Source organism: Nothoprocta perdicaria, unplaced genomic scaffold (assembly GCF_003342845.1).
Source record: "Nothoprocta perdicaria isolate Ctin4 unplaced genomic scaffold, notPer1 scaffold_70, whole genome shotgun sequence".
Classification (NCBI taxonomy): domain Eukaryota; kingdom Metazoa; phylum Chordata; class Aves; order Tinamiformes; family Tinamidae; genus Nothoprocta; species Nothoprocta perdicaria.
Window position 1 is genome coordinate 2,150,967 of NW_020455977.1, and position 24,032 is coordinate 2,174,998.

The 24,032-nt window shown below is 40.8% G+C and overlaps 1 protein-coding gene across 5 annotated transcripts in view; it reads right to left on the reverse strand.

Moving 5' to 3' along the window:
* Positions 1–11,529: 11,529 nt before the first annotated feature.
* The window catches only part of SATB1 (SATB homeobox 1), a 70,736-nt gene continuing 58,233 nt past the window's right edge, over positions 11,530–24,032 (reverse strand). For 2 of the 5 annotated variants that reach the window (XM_026050820.1, XM_026050816.1), the window contains 2 exons: positions 16,146–16,349; positions 11,530–12,920 (listed from right to left, as the gene is read on the reverse strand). In XM_026050820.1, coding sequence (XP_025906605.1) covers positions 12,432–12,920; positions 16,146–16,349 — 693 coding nt within the window. In that variant the 3' untranslated portion in view covers positions 11,530–12,431. Of the gene's footprint in view, positions 12,921–15,544; positions 15,641–16,145; positions 16,350–24,032 lie in introns of all 5 variants that reach the window. The other 3 variants (XM_026050817.1, XM_026050818.1, XM_026050821.1) reach the window with 2 other exon arrangements.

The following is a 24,032-nucleotide window of genomic DNA, read 5'->3' on the forward strand; positions in this document are numbered from 1 at the left end:
TTTAAATGAAACATCACTTAACCATTACTTTCTGGTTATAATCCAGAGGAGTAATCATATTTTACACAAGTTGCCCACTCTTCAGGGAGCGTTTTTGATCTAAGGCTACTCACTATTAATAAGGGAGACCTTTACAGCAGTAGGTGATAACTTATTAACATTCTTCCCTGGACCTTCTATGTTTAGATGTTATGTTGATAATGCTGTCTTCTGGTACAAGTGCTCAGAAATAAAACTCTAATATAATCGGCAAATTAGCTGCAGAATAATAAGCTTCATTACAGCTAGCCAGCTACTCCAGCCTTCTGCTTTTATCAATGAATTAAAAGCTCTTCATCTGCAGTTATTACTGTAACATGACACGACAGCAATGCTGAATAGTTGAGAAGGCGATTTTGCTGCGATAAGCATGGTCCCCCACAGACACTGTGGTACAGTAGCATGCATCCCTAGCCCTGGGACTGTTCTCCATAATCAAAGATTTCATTTAAAAATAAAACTACATTACATCCAGTGCTCCTGTAAAGGCACTGTTTTAAAATAGTCCTCCAGTGCAGGGCAGTGTCAGGATGTCAGTCTGAATCAGGCATACAGAAATTGCCAAGGCTAATTCAGTCATTGCTTTCMTACCTGTATTTTGTGCAGGGCGCAATGCAAAAACATTCAGGTCCCTGTGCAAATAGTAACCCCAATAGCTGGATGTTTAGAGAAACTCTTGGTACTTTTGTATTTCCCAATAGATCTTTATTGCATTCTGGATCTTCATCATTGCTAGTGTCCTTTTCTTAGGTATTTGTATCAGGAAAAGAGTATAGTCTTTAATTCTCCAACCCAAGATTTGGAGATCTTTATGCTCATACTTCATTTCTGTGATGAATTTCCCACAATGTTGCTAGAACTCTACTTGGCATTTTCAAAGAAAATTTTTCAAAGAAAAAGACAAATGCATTACGAAAAACAGCTTGAAAATATTCTGGAAAATCATTTAAAAGTAGCTGCCAGGTAAACACATGATTGGATATCCCTACTGATGGCTGCAGAAATTACCCAAGACTTACGCCTTCYAGACTCACAATTACTTGAAATCATTCATTTTGAAAAGGTGTCATGGCATGGGCATGGGAGTGTCCTTCTCAGGTGGAAAGTCCTTTGAAGGGTGGTCACTGGACACAWGGACAACAGGGCCATTGTCTGGAAGTGGTGGCAGACTGGATAGTGAGAGAGAAGTGCAAGGGTGCCCAGGGCTGAGGAACTGTAATGGTGTGAAGAATGGTGTGTCTGGGGAAACTTCTCGTGTATTTCTACTCCTGAACCTCTCCTGCTGAGGGCAATGGAAGTACTGATATAGCTTTATGCTGACTATTCTTAAGAGCTAGGAACCATTTGCGAGAGGTGGGACGAGAAGATAAGCCAAGAAGGGGACAAGAGAGAGGAGTAATGTCACAGTTGGACTGCAGTTGCCCTCTCCACATTGAAACTTCTCCCAGGGGTGAAAGAAAGCACTAAGCAGTACAATAGCACACCGAGTTAACTACTGTACACTACTATACAAGGTATTTTTTCAGTGGAGGAATTTCTCTTAAAAATTTGATTCTCCTATGCTATATCCAGTAAATGTATTAACTTGATTTTTGCTAGTCTTCTTCTTTTCCTCAAACTMTCCTTAAAGTATGCCTGCACAAGATGTTGGATGAAGCTCTGGAAACAGCCTATGTTAGCTATGTACGAGTTAATACTCCTTGCTGGCACAAAAAAAGGGATGATGTGAAGGTGGGGACGAATATCCATCAAAAGCTTTTGGGCTACGTTGCAGTTCAGAAGAAGTTGTAAGTATTCGTATGTTCAAAAYCTAAAACTGTGAAAAAGCCATCTTTTCAACATCTAGAAAGTCCTCCTTCTCTTTTGGATATTTCTGCCTTGCAAGTTCCTTTCTGCAAGGATAAACATATGCCCTGAGAGCACCCTATGGAGGTAAGAACTTGAAGATTTTTATAAAGACTTTAAATCTTTTTTTTTTTTTTTTTGAGTAAACAACACTAAAGCAATCTCAGACTGAGTCTTCATGACTTCTGAATGCCCAAGGCATGACTACACAGCTCAGTATCTGGAAAAGATAGTCATTTTTTGTAGTGAAAAATGTGTTCTTGAAATAAATGTATTTGCTCTATGTGACTGCATGACTTATTTTTGTTGCAAGTATTTTAAAATACCTGTTCAAAAATTAAATGCAATTTTGAGTCTCTTCCAGACACTCCATGTGAAAACAACATTTTTTTAACAAAAAAAAAAATTATCCTTGATTTCATTTTTTTCAGATCAGCTTTAATAACAATTAATACTAGATATCTCCTTATACTAAGGCTTTCTTGGCACGTGCCAAAGGTAGCATGTATACTATATGTTGGCTACAAAAATAACCAGTCTAATCCAGGCCCCATTAGCCTTTGCAGGTGCTCATGGAAGGCAGGACGGGAATGTTTTGCTCCTCGGACGACACAGACACTCATTGCCAAGGAGYTGGTGCACAGGGGCTTGGCGTCGCCAGCTAGCCAAACTTCTCTGCAGCTGAATCAGTAACACTGCTGAAGTGCCAGCATTTGGGGGCTTCCAGATTTTTTGGTGGCCTTCCTGGTCACTGAAATCTGTGCTGGATAGAGGCCAGATATTTTTTTCTGGGCCAGGACAGTAGTTTTCCAAAGGATGGTTCATCCAAGAACCAGGTAATGTGTACCTGGTGAACTCCTGTTCAACTGTGAACTCCTTCAAGAATATTTTTCATATAGCTTTACTGGAGCTGAGGGTGGGTTTGATTTCTGTTGCACATCCGTCTCTGTGCAAAGATGAGGCAGGACTATTTCTGCGCCAGGAGAGGCCCATCATTGCAGGAGAAAAGAGAACAAACATTCTCACAGCATAATCAATCTTATACAGCAGATGGATACAGTAATTAGAGCAAAAACAATTTTGCCAAGAATATTAACATTTCAACAGTTTATCAGAAAGGGGGTGTTGACACCGGTCAATAATTTTCTGATTATTGCAAAAACATCTTAAGTTGTTGACTATTTTGTGCAAAATAGGACACACTAATTTTGGCCTCCTGACCTTGTTTACAGCAATGGGAGGTAGCATTGCCACCAAAATCTTTTTTAAACAAACAAACAAGCAAACATGTGTTTTCTCATGATTTGAAGGTATCATAGGCCATAAAGATGTACAAGGTTTCCAAAGAGCATATTTATTTATATTTTGCTCAATCTCATGGTACTTGGGTGCATGTTGCAAAAAATTAGACAACTGTTGCCAACAGTTAGCACAAGCCTACCCATTCCTCCCCCTCTTCCTATGTGTGGATGAGATAAACATCGTGCCTACAAGCCTGAAAGAAATAATAACAATAAAAAAGATCTTAGGAGAACCCAAGTTCACCAAAGTTTAAAGCACTGCCTTCAATGGGGAGGAAATAGCTTTCATTTAGTTCCTACCAGCTGGCAAATCTTTGTGAGACACAGGAGGAAATACTGGAATAAAAAGAGTACAGATGAGGGATAGGGTATTTTACCGCCATTACTATATATTTCAGTCATCCATTTGTCATGTGTTTCCTTTTTCTTCCCTCATTCTACTTTATCATTTACTCCGGATCAGGATTCATTTGCATGTTTTCTCCCTTGTGCCATCCCTCACTTGTCCTTGTTGTTACTCTCCTCACACCTTTTCACCTTTGGGCACTGCTACACAAACCCAGCGGATCCTCATGCTGCCCTGAAGGACGCTCTCATCTGCCCGTCAGAAGGACCTCCTCCACTGTGCAGCTAGGTGCCTTGATCTAACTTCAGATTACACAGCTGGATGCAAACATTTCAGAGAAGTCAGCACAAATCCCTGAAACAATTTCCTGCCCTTACAGCTTGCAATTGTTCGTGTTCAGGTCCTGTGAAAGGATGGGGGCTGGGGATGGGGGTTATGAAATCACTTTGTTTCTTACTTTCCCTTAATGAATCACACAATTCAGGCTCTGGCTGAGCCCAGGAAGGAGACAACAGTAAAAGGAGGGAATGTTCTCTGTGACAGTACCCAAACCCTTGAAAGCATTGAAGTGAGTAAAGACCTAGGCATCCAGACAGGAAAGCTGCATATCCTGTGTTGCAAATAACATTTGTTACTAATGATAAAACTTTGCAGCTATGACTCCCTAGCCCTAAACTGGCAGTGCAGATTGTTTGACAACGAGAAGTAGTGCTTGCAGCCAAACCAGGGAGGTGTGGGGTAGTAGGGCCTTAAATCACTTTTGTTTAGCTCCAGGTGAACTGTCAGGTGAAGATGAGGCCAGTTCTTCCCATAAATCAGAGCAACACAAAGCCTGTTTCAAGTTATCCTTGGCTGTTCATGACCTCTTTGGGACCACAGCAAAAAAAGGTTGAGCTAATGTGCTGACCACAAACATTTCTTGCCCTCAGACCATCTTATCCCTGGGAACCGGTGCAAAGTGGTACAGGCCAACAGTCAAAAGTTTGTCTTGGAAAGGACACCACACTGTTTAGTCCTCCTCAGTAGAGTARCTAATTATTTACAATATGCAGCACATTTGCTTCTCTGATTTACCTTTGGATGTTATTCTAAGGGAGTTGGTGAAGCCGTGCTCCAAGACAGCAGAAAAGCTCAGGAGTGGTTCTGAGAGATCTTGCCATAGCAATATGTCCTTCAGCCAATAACCTGAACACCAGGACTTGTTGGATCTCAAGTCTGACACAGCTACAGGTATGCTTAGATTGTAGGAGTAACCATCCCAATATCAAACATTGTGTGGAAAGTATTCCTASGTATTGCTCTGCCCTCTTTTATGCAATAAAAAGACTTCTGTATTTTGGAAATGGTCTTTCCTTCACTAGGTGCTGCAGCTCTAGAGGCTGCTTGCTCCCTGTCTGATCTAACTCTAGCTGAATAAATGCACATCAAGTGCATGGCAAAAGGAGCATCTGTGCAGTTCCTTTCAGCAGGAGCATGTGGACTAGGATGACCAGAGAGATGCTGTACACTCATGGTAGACAGTCTGCAAGGATGATGGGTCTACACGTCTCTAATAACAAATTGAGGTGCCAGAAACAACACCCAGGAAAAGGTTTCGTGTCTTGTCTTGCTTCTCTTACTCATCTGCTGGCTGCGTGCGAGGTAAAGCAGCCCCCAGGCTATCCCAAGTGTGTCCAGAGTGGGTGTGCGCTGGCTCTGGGATTTCCCCAGATTTCTTAAGTCAGGTGTGTTGAAGCCTTTGCTGTGAACTCGTGTTAAGAAAGTAGCTTTTTCCTCTTGCCCTAGCAACAAAGTCGGGACCATCAGGAGAGCCGCTCAGCAGCTGCAGTAGGGAAAGTGCAGCTGCTACTCAGAGCTCTTGCAGCTGCTCCAGGCTGGACCCAGTGGGTTAAAAGTCTGGACTTAAAAGTCTTTGTGAGAGTAATTGTCCTATCCCCTAACTGTCTGCCAGTGGTGGTAATCAGCAGCTGATGTACTGATTAAACAGGGGAGAAAATGGGTAAGCGGGTAGGCTTATATTTGCAAAAACAAGAACAAGCAAAATTGAAGCTAAATGACTGGAAATCGGATCCTTTTAATCTTTAAAAGTCCAGAGTGTGGATCCAAAGATCAAGCAGTGCAGGCCATGGCAGTAGAGTGAGCGCCCGAAGGGCCTGAAACAGACTGAATTTTGGCCTTCAAAGTTTGTGCAAAGCATCTCTCAGATAAAGGTGGAAAGGAGCAGGGCAATATGGAGCCAAGCCCTAGGGCAGCCTGTAGCAGATGTTGCTCACGCTGGAGCAGGGCTCCACAGGACACGATGCCAGCCTGAGGGTCTGCCTGCACAGGAATGATACATTGGATTAGGCTACTCACCCTAGCTTCAGGAATGAGCTGTAGCAAACATGAAATGCAATCATATTGCTTTGATCTGCTTTTCTTTTGCCCAATAATGTGCTTGAAAGCAGTGACATGCTCACGTGTGGCTCAGCACCCAGCATAGGCTGCAGTGTCCTGCTGGCCAACATGCTGCTCTGAGTGCAATGCAGAAAGCCAAGGGGCAATTAGAGGAGTTTTTGAGACTTGGGATCAAACTAATACATTTCTGTGATTCTTCTGGGCCTCCYATAATGGTGCCTACGTAGCTTGGGAATAAAGTCTCATGAGGAGTTGGTGCAAATTTATCATTGCTCTTTTTCTGCAGTCATCCTGAAAGCCCTTACTTGCCTTTCCCCAGGGTGAACCTTTTTAGTGGGCTTCTGAACAAAAGAAAGGAATAAGTTGGTTAGACATGAATCACAGTGGGACATGTATACATGTATAGGGCAGACTAAAAGAAAACCTGTGCCAGATACTAAAATACGGCCTGAATAAAATAAAATAAAATAAAATAAAATAAATAAAATCCTAACAGGGCCAAAGGAGCTGTAGCTTGCTCTCACTTCGCTTAGGGCATAGCTGTGAACAGTGAATGCACTGGTACCATGACAGTGGCCAAAGTAATTTGGGTGCAGATTTTTATACTGGTGTATGTGAAAGATCTGGCCTTATTTCCCAGTACCAGCTGTCATGCTGATAATGATAAAGCATCTCTTCTCCAACACTTTTGAGAGGACATTCTCATCTACCTTTCACCTCCGAGGTTTGCTCTGAGATAAGATGTTTTCCAAATTGTTTTTCCCATACAAAAGTATTGGTGAGCTGGGGGAATGTGAAGGGCTGTGTTTAGACTGAGAATGGTAGTGTAAAGATTGATAGGCCATTGTAGAGGTTAGTAGGTGCCAGGAAGCCCATGAAAATGGGGCAAGCAGGGATGCAGAGCTGTAGACCACTGCTCTATCCCATGTAATTTAATTAAGACGCTATAACGCTGATAAGGTTGGTCTTGCAAAGGTTACTTATTTTGCAACTTTTGAACTACATAGCAGAGTAGCTTTTCTTTAAACACTGCCTTGGAAGAAAACCCATTGCAAAGACAGTAGGATTCTGCATGAATTTTTCTGACCCTGACAATTTCAAAGCATTGCAAATAATGCTTTAAGATGGCTATAGCAGCCTGAAATAGCTCTCAGAAACCTGCTTGGGGCAACTTATTTGCCCCTAAACTGAGTACTTTTATATAATTGTGTTAGACAACAGATGTAATGCTTTTTCCTATTCTATTACACTATGAAAAACATCTGGGCCATACAACACATTTGAATTTTCTAACTCCTGTGGCACATCTGGTGTGAGGAGGAGTTGGGCTGCAGGAGACAGCTCAGAGAAATGGATTTGCACATGTGCTGGTGGTGGTGGGATGTGATCCTGCAGAAAAATGAGATTCTTTTTACAGTCTGCACACTGCTGTGTGGGTCATGTGGGTAAGGATGTGGAAAGAATCCTGACTTCACCTCGCATGGCAGCTGTCAGTCTGCACCTGAGTGCCCAGTGTCGGCGATGGTAGCAGAGCACGTGCTGCTAGGGGACCTCCATTGCCCTGGACAGCAGAGGAGGTTTTTGTGTCATCCTAGATCTTGTCTGCCTATGGAAATTTCATGGTGACTATAAATGATTGTACATGTGGAGTCAATACATTTTTTTATAGGTCTTGAAGTACTTTGAGGTATTCCTGTCTACCACTACATCAGAATGAGCATGTTCCTCCATTCGAGGATCAGATTTAGGCTGGATCTATCTTTGAACTAAAGTGTGATACTCCTGTCCTTCTCTGTCCTTAAATATCTCAGCTGGGGTCCTTCCTGTTTTATTTTCCTGACTCCTTTTTGGGACCATAGGCCTGCTCCAGCAGACCTGTCCCTTGGTGAATGCGCTGCTGACATAAGGCTCTTTCCTCCCAAAGGAAGGACCTCCTTGAACTCAAATTCAAGGCATTCTTCTGCTGGGCTCCTGGTGTAAGTGACAACTATAAAACCTGTGTGACACTAGGTATAATCCATCCTTCCTGCTTCATACCAACACAGGGTACCTCCGTCTGAGCACTCACTCACATGTGAAATGTGGAGAGGCCATGTAGGCCAGATGACCTGGCCTAGGAAGGACATGCTAGTCAGGTCTACGTGAAACGAGGCTGCATGGAAGTGCAGGGAGCTCGCCAGGAGTGGGACCTGTGGGAAGAGTTCCCCATGAACCCCACACAAACAGACCGGCTGCCAAGTAGCACTGCTCCTGCTCCAAGGAGGATCACTGATTGCAGTGTGAGTTATAGGCTCATTTGCTGTAGGAAAGGGCTGTGTGGACACAAGGTGCTGTAAGAAGAACAAGCTAAAATTACATCTGTGTGCAAAAAAGGGCCTGGGAGTGTATTTATATCCCTGCTTTGCAATGGGACTCAAAGCACAATATAAATCATTATGTAAAATCAGAAAGCCTTTGGTGCCTGCAATGGGCCTCACATGAAACCACACACTCAATAAGCTAAGCAGAAATGTTAATACTTGATGCTCAAGCAGACTTTTTGTGGTATCTAATCTACAGTAGGACTTCTTAACGTCTGGAGCATTTGTGTTGGCAAATGGACCTGGTAGCAGTATTGGTGCTTTCCCAGCTCACAATCAAAATACTGACTCAGTGTGCCGCTGTTCAAATCATTCCCTTCCCCACTGGCTGCACCTTCCAATCTTAGGGAAAAAAGAAAGGCAGAATAATTTACTTAAAAAATTTACTTGAAAACATTTTTTTCTGCATCGCTTAACCATTTTAAAGTAGCTAAATGAAAAACAAATTTAGAAATCTTGTATTGCAGGGTAGGGGGTCTTTATAATGATAAGCATGTGTGACTGGGGCTTCAGACTGCCCCAGGGCTGCGGTCTTCTGGGAGTCTGGGCCATCTTTGGTTGTATTTTAGAAAAGGCAAGCTGCAGACATGTGCTTTATCATATACTCATAAATTTTGTCACTTACATATAGATTAATGGGAATCAGAATACAGTAAAATACTCTGCTTCTTATGGCACACACCATAAAACATGGTAAATACTCCCAGTTTACAGGAAGAACTCAATCTTGCCATCCCCACGTGGTTCCCTCTTTTCTAGGCATGTGGCTTTCTTTACAGTTTACTTTCTGTTCCTAGTAACAGTATTCTTTCCACATATTTTCCTAGGTATATATAAAACATACCCCTTTCATGTTCTTTCCTACTAACTGATAAGTTCTACTAGTAGCTCCACAACTAAGAGCATTTTGGGGCCTCAGTTTGTGTCATGTTTAGAAAGATCCCTAGTTTATGTTATACAAGTCCAGTCTAATTTCTTAATTTTTGCAGAAATTGAAAATAATTTTACAGTATTATAGCAGATGGTATGAAATAGGAACACTAAAGGACATAAGGTATTTTCCAGGTAGACTGTCTGGGTCTGTGAGTCGAGGTGACATATGTTTGTAGTAGTCTAAGTCCTTATGGCAAATCTCTTGCATTCTTATAATGCCCGGATCCTAAATCCATATTTTACACTCGAAAATGCTGCTCGGGGTCTAATAAAGTTACTATGGGTCACTTAGACCAAGGTAAAAGACTGTTCTTGTAGCCTGCTTGCTATACATAAAAACACACTTGTATTTGGAGGGGCACCTATGTGTGACTGCAGAGGCTGAGTGACTTGAAGGAAGGCCTCAGCAAGGCCAGAAGAGAACACAGCGATAATGGAAAAGAAACAGCTACAGCAACATCACATGGCCTCTACATCAGTGTCTGTAAAACTTAAAGGGATAAAAGAAAAGGAAATTGCATTCAAAATAGCACAGATCATTTTATAAACATTTCTGTAGTTTTGGTCTTCTGCTTTTATAGGGTGTTGTACTTGTTGGTCCTGTTTCTGGCATTAGAAATGCTGTATGACTTAGCTTTCAAGGTGGAGAGATATATAGGGCAGGAAATTCTTCCCTCTTTTTCCGACCCCACTTGTCAGAGCACGTACACACATATCAAGTTAAAATGGTGGGTGGGTTTTTTTTTAACCCATGTGGCTTCAGCCAGGGCTGGTCCTGACACTCAGCTGCGAACAGGGAGCCCTTCTAATTCCAAGCAGGATCCCCCCTGGGACAAGTAGAGGGCTCCAGGGATATCACAGAGGACACCCTGGTCTTGGCCTCAGTTGTGCAACCAGTGCAGATTTGAGCTGCCAGTAGATTTTCAGCTATTCCAGCCCTGTCTGCAAGATCCTTTCCATGCACCACAATACCAGATTGTGCTGCCTCTCCCTCACAAGGCTTATTTCCCTCCCAACGTGGCAGAAAGACACTTTTTGGGGCTCAAGTTGGACTGGATCCCAGGTCCGAGTGAGAGGTTCCTGCACAGCCCTCTGAGCACCCACGGGTGCTGTGCCTTGGAATGGGSGGCACCGGGATAAGGGACCTTGCAAGTTGGGGTGATTTTACATCCACAGAGTGAACACCAGTTTTGCCACCTACTGTGGATCCTCTTAAAGAAATCAATAGACCTAAAAGGAGACATTTTTAGGAATCTAAGGCACCACTTTGAAGCTCATCTTGATGACACTCTTCAGACTTCTACTCCTTTAGAATGAGGGCATCTGCATCTCATGTTAAAAGCAGGGCCACGCTGCCTTTCAGGCTTTTCTGCCCTAAGCAAAGTGAGCAAGTGCTCACAACTTGGAGCCATGGCGCTCTCCAGCCTAGACGTGAGTTTTGCATAAATTCTGAGCTCACCATTTAATATGGCTTTATCAACAACCTTATTAGTGATCATTAAAAATAATCTTGCTCAGAAGGGGGCTGCGGTATGCAAAGCCCATCTTTCCTATTTACTTTGTGACTATTAATGCTTTTTTTTTAATGTTTCTACATTAGTGTAAGGAATGGTGTTAGCATAATTCCAGTGTAAAATAAAACCAGCTGTATCCATTATAAGTGCATTACTGCCAGGAACTGTAAATATGTTTATGCCTGATAGCCTTTTGACTCARTAATATCCTGCTATCTCTGTTGGGCAGGCAAGTTTTTAAAGCAAGAAAAGACAGGTTATGCTCTTCATAACCAAACTGTGTTTCCTTTTGAAGTATGTTATCTAAATTCAAATTTTAAGGTGGTCATTAAAACAAGTCTGTTTGTGATTTTAAAAGTGAGCAATTGAAATGTCATCTTCAAAGTGGTGGCAAGAAGGTACAATGTGCACTAGGAACAAGWTATTCCTCCCAGAACACACACATACGCGGACAAACCCTGCCATATCATACCATACAAACAATTTTAATTGTGTAGTTACAGTCAATAACCACTCCTAGTCAGAACATTTCTGCATAAAGAAAATTGTGATACACTTATAAAAACAGCCAGCTGTAACAAAATAACTGGTGTTTTCATAGCAATAAACTCATAAAAAAGAAATACACCTTTATACAGAAAATTTATACAGCTGTAGCTTTAAAATTGATTGTAAACCAAAGGAAGACACATTGCAAACATCAATTATTTTCACATTAATTGCATAAGTTTCTAAGGTGATCTATTAGTTTTATTTACCTAAGCTTATTTGCATGATAGTAAAAATTGCATACAACAATAAGAGTGAAGCTTATAGTATGAATTGCTTGGATAACATAGAGCACTTTTTATAGGCAACTGTGTAAAGCACATTTTCTCTATTTAAAACTTTTAAGACACTTTGTTTTACTGCCCATCAAAATACATTTATAAATAGAAAAAAAATCAGTATGATAACAAGAGAAGCAATATTACATTTAACGGAAACTTCCAAAAAAATTAATTACAACATGATGCTGCAGGTTCTACAAATAAATAATGAGGACTAAATTGTGTTTCACATTTTCTTTTTCATTTTCTTTAAAACCATGTAACAATGAGAATGGAAAAAAAATACAGTGACCTTTATTTCCAAAAGAAAACAAATCTGAATTACGGCAGTGCCATATAATACAAGGCATTTGTTGGCATATGTTATCTTTAAACTGCATTCCACAGTCTATAGTTCTTTTGTAACATACAATAGAACAAGAGTAACAAACTCTTTTTATTTTATTTTTTTAAATAAATGTGAGTTTCCAAAGATCAAGTGTGGAGTGCTACAGTAATAATTAAAAAAMAGGAACGAAACAGAAACAAAAAACAGTAAATCACAAAAGTTGTAATGCTTGTCTGAAGGCTCCAGAATCAAAATCACTGGTATCATGCTTATTGGGTACACTCACAGTGTATCCAGTGAACACAAATTAATATCAAACAATCCTCAACGCTTCATCTGTTGCTGCGAAGCAGTTTGTAAAACAGAGTAAAACATCTAGTGCAGTCTGCATTATCCTTTTTTTCAATTTTTGTGCAAGTTTTGGAAGATTCATTGGCCAAACAATGAATAATAAAGGTTTTTGACAGAACGCAAGATGGAATTTTCATTTCATTACTAAATACCAGTGGCACTGTTGAATGAAAATAATACTTTCAGATCAGTCTTTTAATTCTGCATTAATCTCTGTGTTCCCTTCTACCGATAATTCTTCTTCTAATTTAACTGAGAAAAGCGTGTTTGCATTTTTGTCTTGGATGCTGTCTTCTAAATCCTTGAGCAACTCTTCCTCCTTGTATTCTGCCACATCCACCTCCAACCCAGAATTGTCCTTCAGCTTCCCGTGGTGCTTGAGATAGTATCGCTGGTTCTGAAAGAACTTGATAATGGTGTACTTGGGTAGGTCAAGCTGGGCGGAGAGAGTCTGGATTGCTTCTTCATCTGGATACAGGCCTACGTCTTGTATGAAGCTCTGTAGGATCCCGAGGGCTTCCACGGAAATCTTTGTTCGCGGCCGCGGTTTCTGGCGATTTTCATCCTCAGATTCAGCTGGTGATGCTACTGTCGGTTGCCTTGGGGGTAGCCTGGGACCTGGCTGCTGTTGCTGTTGCTGCTGCTGTTGCTGCTGCTGCTGTTGCTGCTGCTGCTGCTGCAAGACAAAGCACATCATTTCTCGTACATGCAATGTGGTTTGTTTTTTGTGTCACCAAGCAAATCCTGAGAAAAATTTGCAAAGCTACAAACAAAGGCTCAGTAAGTTAGAAAACAAAAAAATAAAAGGACTCATTATTGCTGATACTGAGGAGAACCAGAATTAAAATATGAATTAGTAACTCCCTGAGTATCTTGCATGTGTCTGTATGTGTGTAAACAGAGGCTGGGGATAAATGGAAAAGTGGGATACAGGCAGAGAGGTGGAACAGTCGGGCTTTGTCTAACTGAAAACGCAGATGACGTGGTATCAGTGTGGTTTTGCTAACAAATTTTAATGAAYATGCTCCATGAGTCAAGTGCAGACAAGACAAAATGCTAAGTAGGTGACATAGTATAGGATTAACTTGACCAGCTTAGCCAGAACTGTAGCAAGGGCAAAGTGAGAAAAGTGCCAGATGAGGGCAAACACACAGGAGCTCTGCCAGCAGCAGCAGCTGCTGCCCAAAAACAAGGGCTGCAAATCTCTAGCAATGGCTAGACCAAGGAAGCGGGGGGAACGGGGAGCTTTTTAGCTAAGTGCTAAAATACCCCACTACCCATCTGACCTTAGCAGGCACCGCAGTCTCGTCAAACTTGAAAATATTATGACAGAGTGAGTTAGTGGGCAGCGTCTAACGCCATGCTGTTAAAGCCCGTCTCGGCAAGGACAAAGAGATCCGGAGGTAGGAATTCTTTATTTCCAGTTCTGGCTCTGGCCCATCTTGCCTGTGGTTTTGGAGCATGTCTGCCTTGCCTCTGTCCAACTACCCCAATACAAAAGCAGGGAACAAACATATTTACCTGCCTCAGTGTTTGCACTGGGGATTATTTAGTTAATATTTATAAAGCACTAAGATGAAAAGCTCTAAATAAGTTTCACTATTATTATTAGAAGGGAACATGCTGCATTCCAAAAATTCAAGCAATAAAAATGAGCCAGTATGCACATCAGAAGAATAAGATAAAGCAAATCACAATGTAAATAATTAACAAGAGCTTAAAATGAAGTTTTGCAAGCATAGATTCAGAAACATTCTTGAAAGGTGAGGCACTAAGCCCTAGGGACAGAAATGTTTTTCTCATTCTCCAGTCGAGTACATTATAAGATCATGTTTAAAATCAAAAGTACATTTATCTGCAACTGTTTTTGTTGACAATTCTTTTGCTTTACAGCACAGGAAGCACTGGTTAGTAAGATAGTTTGGATCAGCAAATTTCATGTCATATGGTACAAACCACCAGTTATTATTAACAAACAACAGTAGCAAAACAAGCAGTTGCTATCACTAGATTTCATTTCCCTTTGTGAGCATCCCCTTGACAGTTTTGTATGTGTCAGTCACTCGTGGCTCCCAAGCTTCCACTGGCAGCTCACTTGCAGACCCTAAACAGCACAAATTATTGCATGAACAGCATAAATATTGGATGAATTGTATTTCTGTCCAGTCTGCAGTGCCACTTGTAGTTGCAGAGACATCACACAGGTCTCAACATGCACTTCAGGAGCCACTGCTCTGACTGATCTTATTATTGTAAAATCAGACACAAATGCCGGTGGAATTAGGGCTCTTATCCTTATTCACACACATTCATGTTTTATGGTGTGTGAGCAGTCCCATTCAAGCAATCCCAAAGAGACTCAAGACTCTACTCCCAGCACATAAAATTCTTACAAGACTCRAGGCTTTGTATATACAGTTGGAAACTTGTGTCTTAACTACACATTTATGCATCTGCAAGAATTACAGTGTAGAAGAGCATAGGCAAAACTCAGGTCCAATCTCCCAATCCTTACTCTTACAAGTCMTATTAAGAGATTACAATGCAACTGCTTATGTGAATAATATTTGCAAGATCAAACACACAACTTATCAACAAGGCAAGAAAATCTAAGTAAGTGGCATAGTGGTGGAATGATTATACTGCGCTTAAGCTTCTCCTTTTATCCCCTTAAGAAGTGATTTTATTAAAAACAATGTACATTTTCAAACAAGTGCTGTTTTATTACTTAATATAGATCTTTCTCWCTCTTTTTGCTAAATCAAACAGCAAGTTTCCAGCCTTTTGCAATTATTTTAGTACTTGATATCCTAAGGGATTGTCTTATTCAGTTTGTTTTATCTTTAATATACACTCGTGTTGTTTCTGGCGGCTAGATAACTCTGCTCCTCCTAGCCTTGTAAATACTCTTCTATACAGGTAGTACAAGTGATACCCTAGGTTTCTGCTGAGGCTGGAGACTCTGAAAAGCCCCAAATGGGTAATTTTTGCCCTTTAAGAGGGAGCCGATAAAAGGCTSACCTCAGGTCTTTAGTGGGAAGGGATTCAAGAGTCTTGGGCTGGGAGAGAGAGCAGTCCACCCTGCCAAGCCACCCGCCGCTGCCGAAAATAACAGCCAGTCGTGCTCTGAGATCGTGGGCCACCTTGGTCGTGCACGTGGCTACTGTGTGAGCGGAGAGGTCACCCGTCCCCAAACAAGGAGGACCTGCCACAGCTGCTCTGGGATGCAAGGTGGGACGTGGGGTRGGTCCTGCAAGCCCCGGCTCCTCTCCCTGCCCCGTTGAACTCGTGCCCGCTCACCTGCGGAGCAGCACCCAGCCACGGTCCAGTGGTCAGCAGGCCTGGTAAGAAAGCGCCTCTATGCTCTCCTTTCCCAAGGGTGGTGGGAGAGGGGCTCTAAAGGAAAAACAAACAAACATTGACTCATCCCAGGTCTCAGCTGCGGTTAAAGTGGGATGAGGATTCAGGTTGGGCCCCCTTCCCTTCACTCCTACCTGAGGTGAACCACGGCTCTCGAGCATTTTTGGCTGTACTTAAGGCTTTGGGCGACAGCACAACCATTTCCTCCCACTTTGTCAGTAACATATTTGAAGAACAGTGCCAAGTAATTCTGTGATTCAGTGCTAGCTATGGACTGCTAACACAGGCAACTGTTTCTCCACCACCAAGCAGGTGCACACAAGCCACAATGCTGCCTTGATGAAACCAAACTGAAGCAAAGACGTGGGTGGCCACCTGCCTCTCCGGCCAGGGCCGGCGGCGGATGGCAGCACGTCGCTATCTCTCGCTACGAGGAGACCTGTATTTAGTCTGGCCAGGAGGAAAGAAACACTAATTTCCTTTGCTACGTTTAAAGCTTTATTTACTTAGTGCTCTGCTGGATTGGCCAAGGTAAACTAACCTGAATCTGTTCTGCTGGAACATGGATAATGTGGGAAGGCCTGTCACCATGGTGATGAACTGCATTGCTTTCTTGTTCATAAATGGCATCTCGTTCAGGCTGAGGAAGACTGAGGAACCTTCGGATCATGGAGAGATTCTCCCAGAGGGTCCTGTTCTCTGGTGAGGGATCTTCTTTCCAACGTAACAGCTCACAGAGCCACCCCTTGAAGATAACACCAGCAAAATATTAGTTTCTCTCCCTTCCGCAGGGACAAAAGAGGGTGAAAAGCGCACTTGAACAATGCCACATCCCCGCACACTCTCCCCAGGTCACAAATGACTTTCTCAATCCACGCAGGGTTTAAAGCAAACATCAATACACCAAGAGGCTGCCATGCTATTTCCCAGACTCCTGCAAAATGTGGGCCTTTGGGAAAGCACGATTTTTGTTGGTGCTGGGTAGCTTGTTCAGAAAACACCTATTGATCACGGCAGAATCCCTTAGCCGCTCCAATTCCCTTTTGCCTGTTTTCTTTCATGCAAGCCGACATCCACCTGTGAGCCTCAACACTGGGTTTCAGGAGCTGGTAGGCTGTCTTCTAGGCATTTAAAAAATTCTGGTACTCCAGTTTTCCTTACTGAAAATAAGGAAGTACTTCAAATACCTGCCCTGACTGCAGAGCGGCCTACTATAAATCACCACAACAGAGAGGCTTCCCTAATGCCTGTTAAAACAAAGGCATCTTGTGACCAGGCACTAAAAAGTGATATCTGCTTCCTCCCTGCCACGAGCAGAGGTGCACGTGAGCTTATTTCACGTGAGAGATCTTGATCTGTTTCTGGCTTTTTCTCACAGATCTCGTGCTGTGAGGGGTCGGCGGGGATGAACCACGTGTGGGTTTTGGGGCTGCCCTTGCACCATTTCCAGTCCCACGCGCTGCCTGGGAGCGCAAATCCTCAAACCCACACCCAGGTGGGTTCTGAGGAAGGGGTGACATACAAAATTACAGAAACACAGAATATTACATGCATACAACATGCTTATTTCTTTCCTTAGCTTCAAGGATCTGTTTTCAAAACTGTGTCCATGCAATTTTATTTCTTAATGCTGTAGGAAAGATAATGTGACATTTTATTGAGCCAACAAATAACATAAATGTACAGAAGCTTTTAGATCCTTTTCAAACGCAGTAGTAGTTTAAAAATGGTTTATCTGGACTAGTTCTATTACTGGATATACAGATACAGCAGAGATATGATACAAATTTTCTTGAGAACACTCATATCTTTAGCTAGCAGTTAATAAATGCAGTGTAAAAATATCACCATAACAGGAAGAGGTGAAAGTAAACAAATAATCTTAATTCATTCATATTGTATAAGAAAATATTTAGTGAGGTGTGCATAAAAATTTAAAATATATGCTCTCAGATATAAGTGGGAAATGGAGCAAATGACACAGGAGAAAATGCCCCCGAGAAACAGAAATAATCAAAATGACAAATGTTAGAGAGAAGGTGGTAGTAGAGTGGAGAGCAAGAGCGCAATGGGCGCCGCTTGGGCTGGTGCTCGATAGCAGCAGAGAGGGAGCAGCAGCAAGGAGCAAGGAGCAGCAAGGCCCAGGGGGACCCTGTGTCCCCAGGGTGCCATGGCAGACACTGCACATTGTCCTACAAGGGCTCTCGTATGGAAGGGGGCAAAGAAGGGCGCCCAAAGGCCTTCACATAGAGCACATACGATGCAAGATGTCATGGGTTACATGAGCAGGTTAAGGCACAGATCATCACTGCACCTACAGAATCAGCACGAGACTCTTGCCATCTTCTGCTCATGTGCTTCCATGGGGAAAAAAGGGTGGGATTATGCTCAATGGTAGTGCTAGTTTYCTGCAATAAGTTAAATAGATGCAATCAGAAAGCGTGGAGGGAAAGGGGAGAAGAATCAAACCAAGATCTTTGCATTAAAATACAGTTACAAAAACTTTAATTAAAGAAAAACCCACCCTACCCCAAAGCATAACAGGTGTCCTTTGGATATCTGGGGCCTGCACCKCTTCACAGCAGGCCCTCTTTCTAAGGCTGCTAAACCAGAGAGCGGAGCTGACTACCCCAGCAGCCAGATAAGTAAAACACGATGAGAGACAACCTGTCCCCTCCCATTACAGCTCTCCAAGGTATACACACAGACTGACAAAGAAAKTACAACATCCGTTCAGACGCTGCACATACACTGTCCGGTGGCCATGTGCATCACAGATGTTCTTTGGAGAAAGACAGTAGAAACTCTTTTAAAATGCTCAGTAATAGTAATAATTCCCCAGCGATCACATTTTGCGCTGATTGAACATCTATTTCACAACAACAGCTTTCATCACCTAAGGAATTTCTCCCCACCATATAGTCTTTTCTGTGTTTATTTACTTAGTAGAGTGGACTTTATTTTTATTAATTTCAGATAACTAACATTACATCTACAGTAGTGTGCTATGAACCTTTGCACTGAAGTACTACTTCTAATTCTTTATGAGAATGTCTGAAATGGTTTTGTATCTTCCAGCATAAATAATCAAGCAGACTTTCTCACTGTGATTTTTAAGTTCTGTAAAATTTGTAAGGTTTGTTTCTATTTCATCTAAAGAAGTTTTAAGTTCTGTAGCTAATGTACTTTAATTTGCACATGAACCTAACAGGGCTGAATTTTGTGCTCTTACACTCAAACTTAAATCTAGAGCAAATTCTGTCAAATKCACATGATTTATTTCTGATTTAACAAGATCAGTGTAACCAAAAGAAGGCTTGAACCACTGTATTTTCATGTGTTTATAATCTTACAAGAAGAGGAAAAAAGYGTTAAGATTATAAAGAAATGTTTATAGCCCCAATTAGATCACAATCAGTTTGTACAGTGCATRCAGCAAATTGTTAAAAACAGCCTTGCAATAATTAGGCTGATATGCAGCAAGGCAAACCCCTCAAACTCGGCAGTGACATTGGGAACAACCTTAATTTTAAAACACAGCAAATTTGCCAGGCAACATTACACTGAATATAAAGAGAGTACAAAGCAAAATATAAACATTAGCCACATGTAAATATGTTTGTAGAACTTTCAGGATGTTACTACTTTTCAAACTGACAAAGTTTAATTTGACACCTTCTGTTCTAAACCCTTTGTTTCTATTCAAAATCACGCCTTTAGCTGCTATCAATCACTATGCTCTCCCCGTTACTTAAAATACTGGCATGGGCCCTGGGTAAGCTGAAAATGCCATGCAGATGAATTCTGAGATAATATGTTCAAACCTGTTATATACAACACAAATCCTGTAAAGTTATGTATTGTAAACCTACATTTATTGGGAACTAAAAGTCTTAAATCCATCTGCTACAAAGAAAATACTGTTATGCACTTTCAAGTAACCAAGTACCATCTGCAAAGGTCTTGCTACAGTAAGCAAGAAATGGTGAAAAAAAAAAAGATGCTAAACCTAAGATATTTAAAATAAATAAGAGTCTTCTGTCTGGTTTTCTGATGAGGATTTAGTAAAGAAACATAAGACATTAGAGGAAAAAAAAATGAACTGCCAAACCATTGCAGGAAAAGCGCAAAGAGGATAACCAACAAACACTAGTATCTGCAAGGCCCACCAGCTTATTTTAAAGCAAGCATATCTCCATTTTATCTATATATCCAATGGATATTTTATTCAGGCACTCTACACGGTGCTGTGTTTAAATAAAATGTTCTGCTCTCTCCTACTTTCCTTCAGAGTTTCTAACAAACCACTCCAGGTTTCCTGTAGCGTTCTTATTAAACACACACATACACACACAAAAAAGATTTAAATCATTTAAATCTGCACTTAAAGTGTAAAGACCAATTCTAACTAGATCAAAGAGGGCAGCATTACAGTCATTAAAGATGTTCTCTGGGCAAAGCCTCCCAAATCGGCATCAAATATATCCAGCCTGGAAAGAAAGGGCTTCAAGGTGGAGCAACTGAACTCTTTTGTTCGGTGCATTTGTTCTACCGATGATAATTTCCTAAATGATGAATATTTCTTACAGTATAACTAACAAGGAATCAAACGTTTTTTTTAAAAAAAGCTGCAATTTGAATCTAAAAAGGCAAAACATTTTACAGTATCACTGCTAAGATAGGAATAGTTTTTCTTTGGTATGGTATAAGTGAAATTATTTTGTATCAGTCTCTGGGGCATATAGTATAATAAAAATATACAGTGTTAGAAAGAATCAGTCTAAATAGGGAGGTATTTGATACAAACATTTTAGCAGAAAGTGTGAATTGCATTTCAGCATCCACTAGGAACAAAGACTAAGTACATAATCCATTAAACAGTACTTCTAGCTCAAAAAATGAGCATTGTAGACTAAACTAAAGTAGGCATTTTGAATGAGCGCATTTTCAGCAACTAACTATAAAGCTAGCAATTTATCCTTCAGCAAATAATTTTCTACTTTTAAAAGAATCTGTAAGTGTTACTTATGCTAATGAAGGCTGTTTTTAATCTGCCCACAAACATGCTAATAGAGGGCAATTTTTTTTATTTACAATGCTGAAGGCACTCCAGTTTATAGAACACTGATATGAAATTACACTTGGTAAAATGGGCTCTTAATTGTCTGAGCAACCCAAATCCTTCACCTTTAGCACAAAAGCTTGTAGACAAAACAAAGGAAAAGAACTCATGAACTAAACTTTAAGCACTGACTTCTCCCCTTCAAAAGCCATCCAACTTGCTTTACAAATCTCATTCTTGTTTCAAAGGGCTGCGTTCATCGCACAGATTTCCACTTCTTTTCAAAACAGAATCCGTGTATAAAAGAGAAGAAAAAAGGTCGGCATCCCTACCACAATGTACGCATGTCTTAGCCTTAGTATGAGGCTTGTGAGCTGCTCATTGTACAGAAAGGTTGCTTTTGGAAAAGTCATAATACTTTGACTGAGATACATAATGGTTGCAAAGGAGTACTGAAAGCATTTTAAATTATTTACTAGGTTAAAAGGGTGAAATGGTACTTTAAATACATCAAATTTCATCATCTGGGCCATTTTTTGGTGGCAAAGTGGTATTGATCTTTCCAAATGCTTAAAATTAACTATTTCCAGAAGGTCATTATTTGATTAAAGGCATTAAAGTTGAGGGCAAGAAATGATGCACTTTGTCTTCTTTCCCATTCAAATAATCATGTAATTTAATCAGAACTATCCCTTCATGTCCTGTAATAAAAATGTTTGTCTTAAGATATTGTTCTTTACCTAACATATTAACCTTTAAATGTTATGAAGTTCTTAAGAATAATCTCTGCTTAGAGATGATTCTTCCATAATGCAATGAAAGGATCTCCAGCATTTAAATTGATAAGGCCAAATTTCCCCTACACATTGATTGGAAAACGCATTAAAGCCTTCAGCTGAGATTTCTCAGTGTTCAACAAGATTGGAAATTCAGGGAGTTCGGAATAAGTAAGCTCATACATATGGCACTGAGAAGCAGCACTGGCAAATGCCACTCCTGCACAAACAAATGCAACAAATAGGTAACAATGGACTCTGCTTTAATGTACCTCGGAAACGCCGTTTGCCTGACATTTGTGTTATCCCAAAATACAGCAGGGAACCTCCACTGCAGGATGAGAACACAGCGTTTAACTCAAAATTTCTTTTAGGGCCAGGATTATTTAAGTTTGACTTCTTGCAGGGTGAAATACCTGTGGGTTCGGATATGAGTACAGCCTAAATGATCAAAACGGTCCCTTGTAGCCTTAAATATTCTCCTGGAATTTCCTGAGTTACTCTGACTGCAGGTTTATTTTTCCTATAATACATAAATTGACCTGGTTATCTTCTATGTAAAGCTGAGTAAATCTAAATATTTCCTGGAGGACCTGAAATCTCCTACTAGAAGGATCACTGGATATTTTCTAAAATTTTTAAAAGCAAATGATCTATCTGGCTTAGTAGCTTTTGATACTGAATGACACATTTGTCAGTGAAAATCTTTTCAGTTTGGCTTGTATTTTCACGAAATGTTAAAAATCACTCATGTGAGGCATACACTTTCAAGCAATTCTAAAAATGTCTGGGAATCTTCCATAGTTCAGGATTTACTGATTTGCTCCAAAATGACAGCACTGTAATTCAAGAAGCAAAAGCTGTTTTTCAGGCTGTTGCAGAAGATCAGCAGAGATACCAGAATAAGAATTCCTCTCCTTGAGATCTGGCCTAAAGTGATAATAAATGTCCCCAGAAAGGCAGTTGTTTTATTACTTTATTTACACTAATCAGTCTTAAGATTTAGGCTTTGCCTTTGAGCATTCTACTAAATCAGAGAAAGTTTGAAACTTGAAGCTGTCCTTTATCTCCAGATATCTCGGGTTTATCTGTTTTACTGCCTTTCATTACTAGATCATTGAAAGGGGAAGCCCAGATGTGAATTTTAAGCAAATCTGTATGTGCCATCGTAACAGAGGAGATTTAGTAAAACAAACAAACTGAAAACCTCGCAACCTCGCAGGGCTTTTCAGAAGAAAGGTAAACTTTGCTGGCAGGAAAACCTTCCTTTGAAGCAGATCCTGCTCTCTCCTATCATTTCTTTTTCTACCTATTATTCAGCTGCAACATCGTTCTGCTCTCATCCTCTCCACTGGGTTTTGAGAAAGATGGCCAAAGAGCTAATAGAGATGCGGATAATATTTCACTGATATTTTTCTTTTGTGTCATTTTAGCAGATCGATAACCGCAGCACTTACAAATTAAATATCTATTTCTACTTTTGGGCACATCCAAGCAAATACAAAGGAAAAACAGGCTTTCTAGAGCAACCTGTGCAATTCAAAGACGAGCAGCAGGTGAGTGCAGAAACAACAGCACCCAGAGAGCTGCGGCCCCGCTCCCCTGCTCTTGTGGTCGGGTCCATCATCTTCTACCTCCCTCTGCTTCGGGGCTGCAGATTAGCAACTAAATCCCTGTACTGTTAAGAAGCCTCCTGGCTTAGGCTGTGAGACCGTATCAGAAGCAGGGTGCACATTCCCCGAGCACCAACACTGGGGACCCACTTTCAGCTCTTGGAAAGGAAAAAGCAGAACACCACTCCCAGCCCTAATTCTAAAACTGACTAAAAATGCAAAATATCGTAACTTTTGTACATTACCATATACAGCATACAGAACAGTCAGAGTATATTGAATAACCTAATAAGGGATTTCTCCCAAACTTGGCTTCTCAGTTTTCAGTCTCCTCCACCTTTCCTATCCCTTGTACAAACTTCTTTTTTATAGTATTGCCTTCAATTGCCTAGCAATGATAGGCAGGACCTAATCAAAAACATAATATACATTCCTTTCAAAATCTTACATAAAGTGCAATTGCATTTGTATGTAAAAAGAAGGGAAAAAGTAATGCATGTAAAAAATAGTGGATGAAGCTTCGTCCTGCCTTCCTCTCCTCCACATCCCTTCTTCTTCACACACATTTCAATTGGTCTTGTAACCACAAGATACACACTACAAAAATGGACTTAATAAAAAAAGCAAAACAAGAAAACACAACTGCTAATTATTAAATAAATCAGTCTTAGCCTGGCACATTTCTTTTTATAGTATAGGCATATAAAATGGGTCAGTGGGTTTCACAGAGGGTAACTGGAAATATATAGCCCTTTATCTTTTATTTAAGGAAAGAGAAGTAGTGATTTCACTGCAATATCCATGCTTCACGTAAAGTAAATACAGCCCTAAATCCAACCCAAGCCCTTAATAGTCTCATATTTATTTACTCTTAAATGTGTAATCAATTTTGGTATGGCAGCTATATCTAACAGTTTAGTTAGAGAAGTGTCTTTAACAGAAAGAGCCTGGCAGTTTTTAACATCTTTTTTACTACC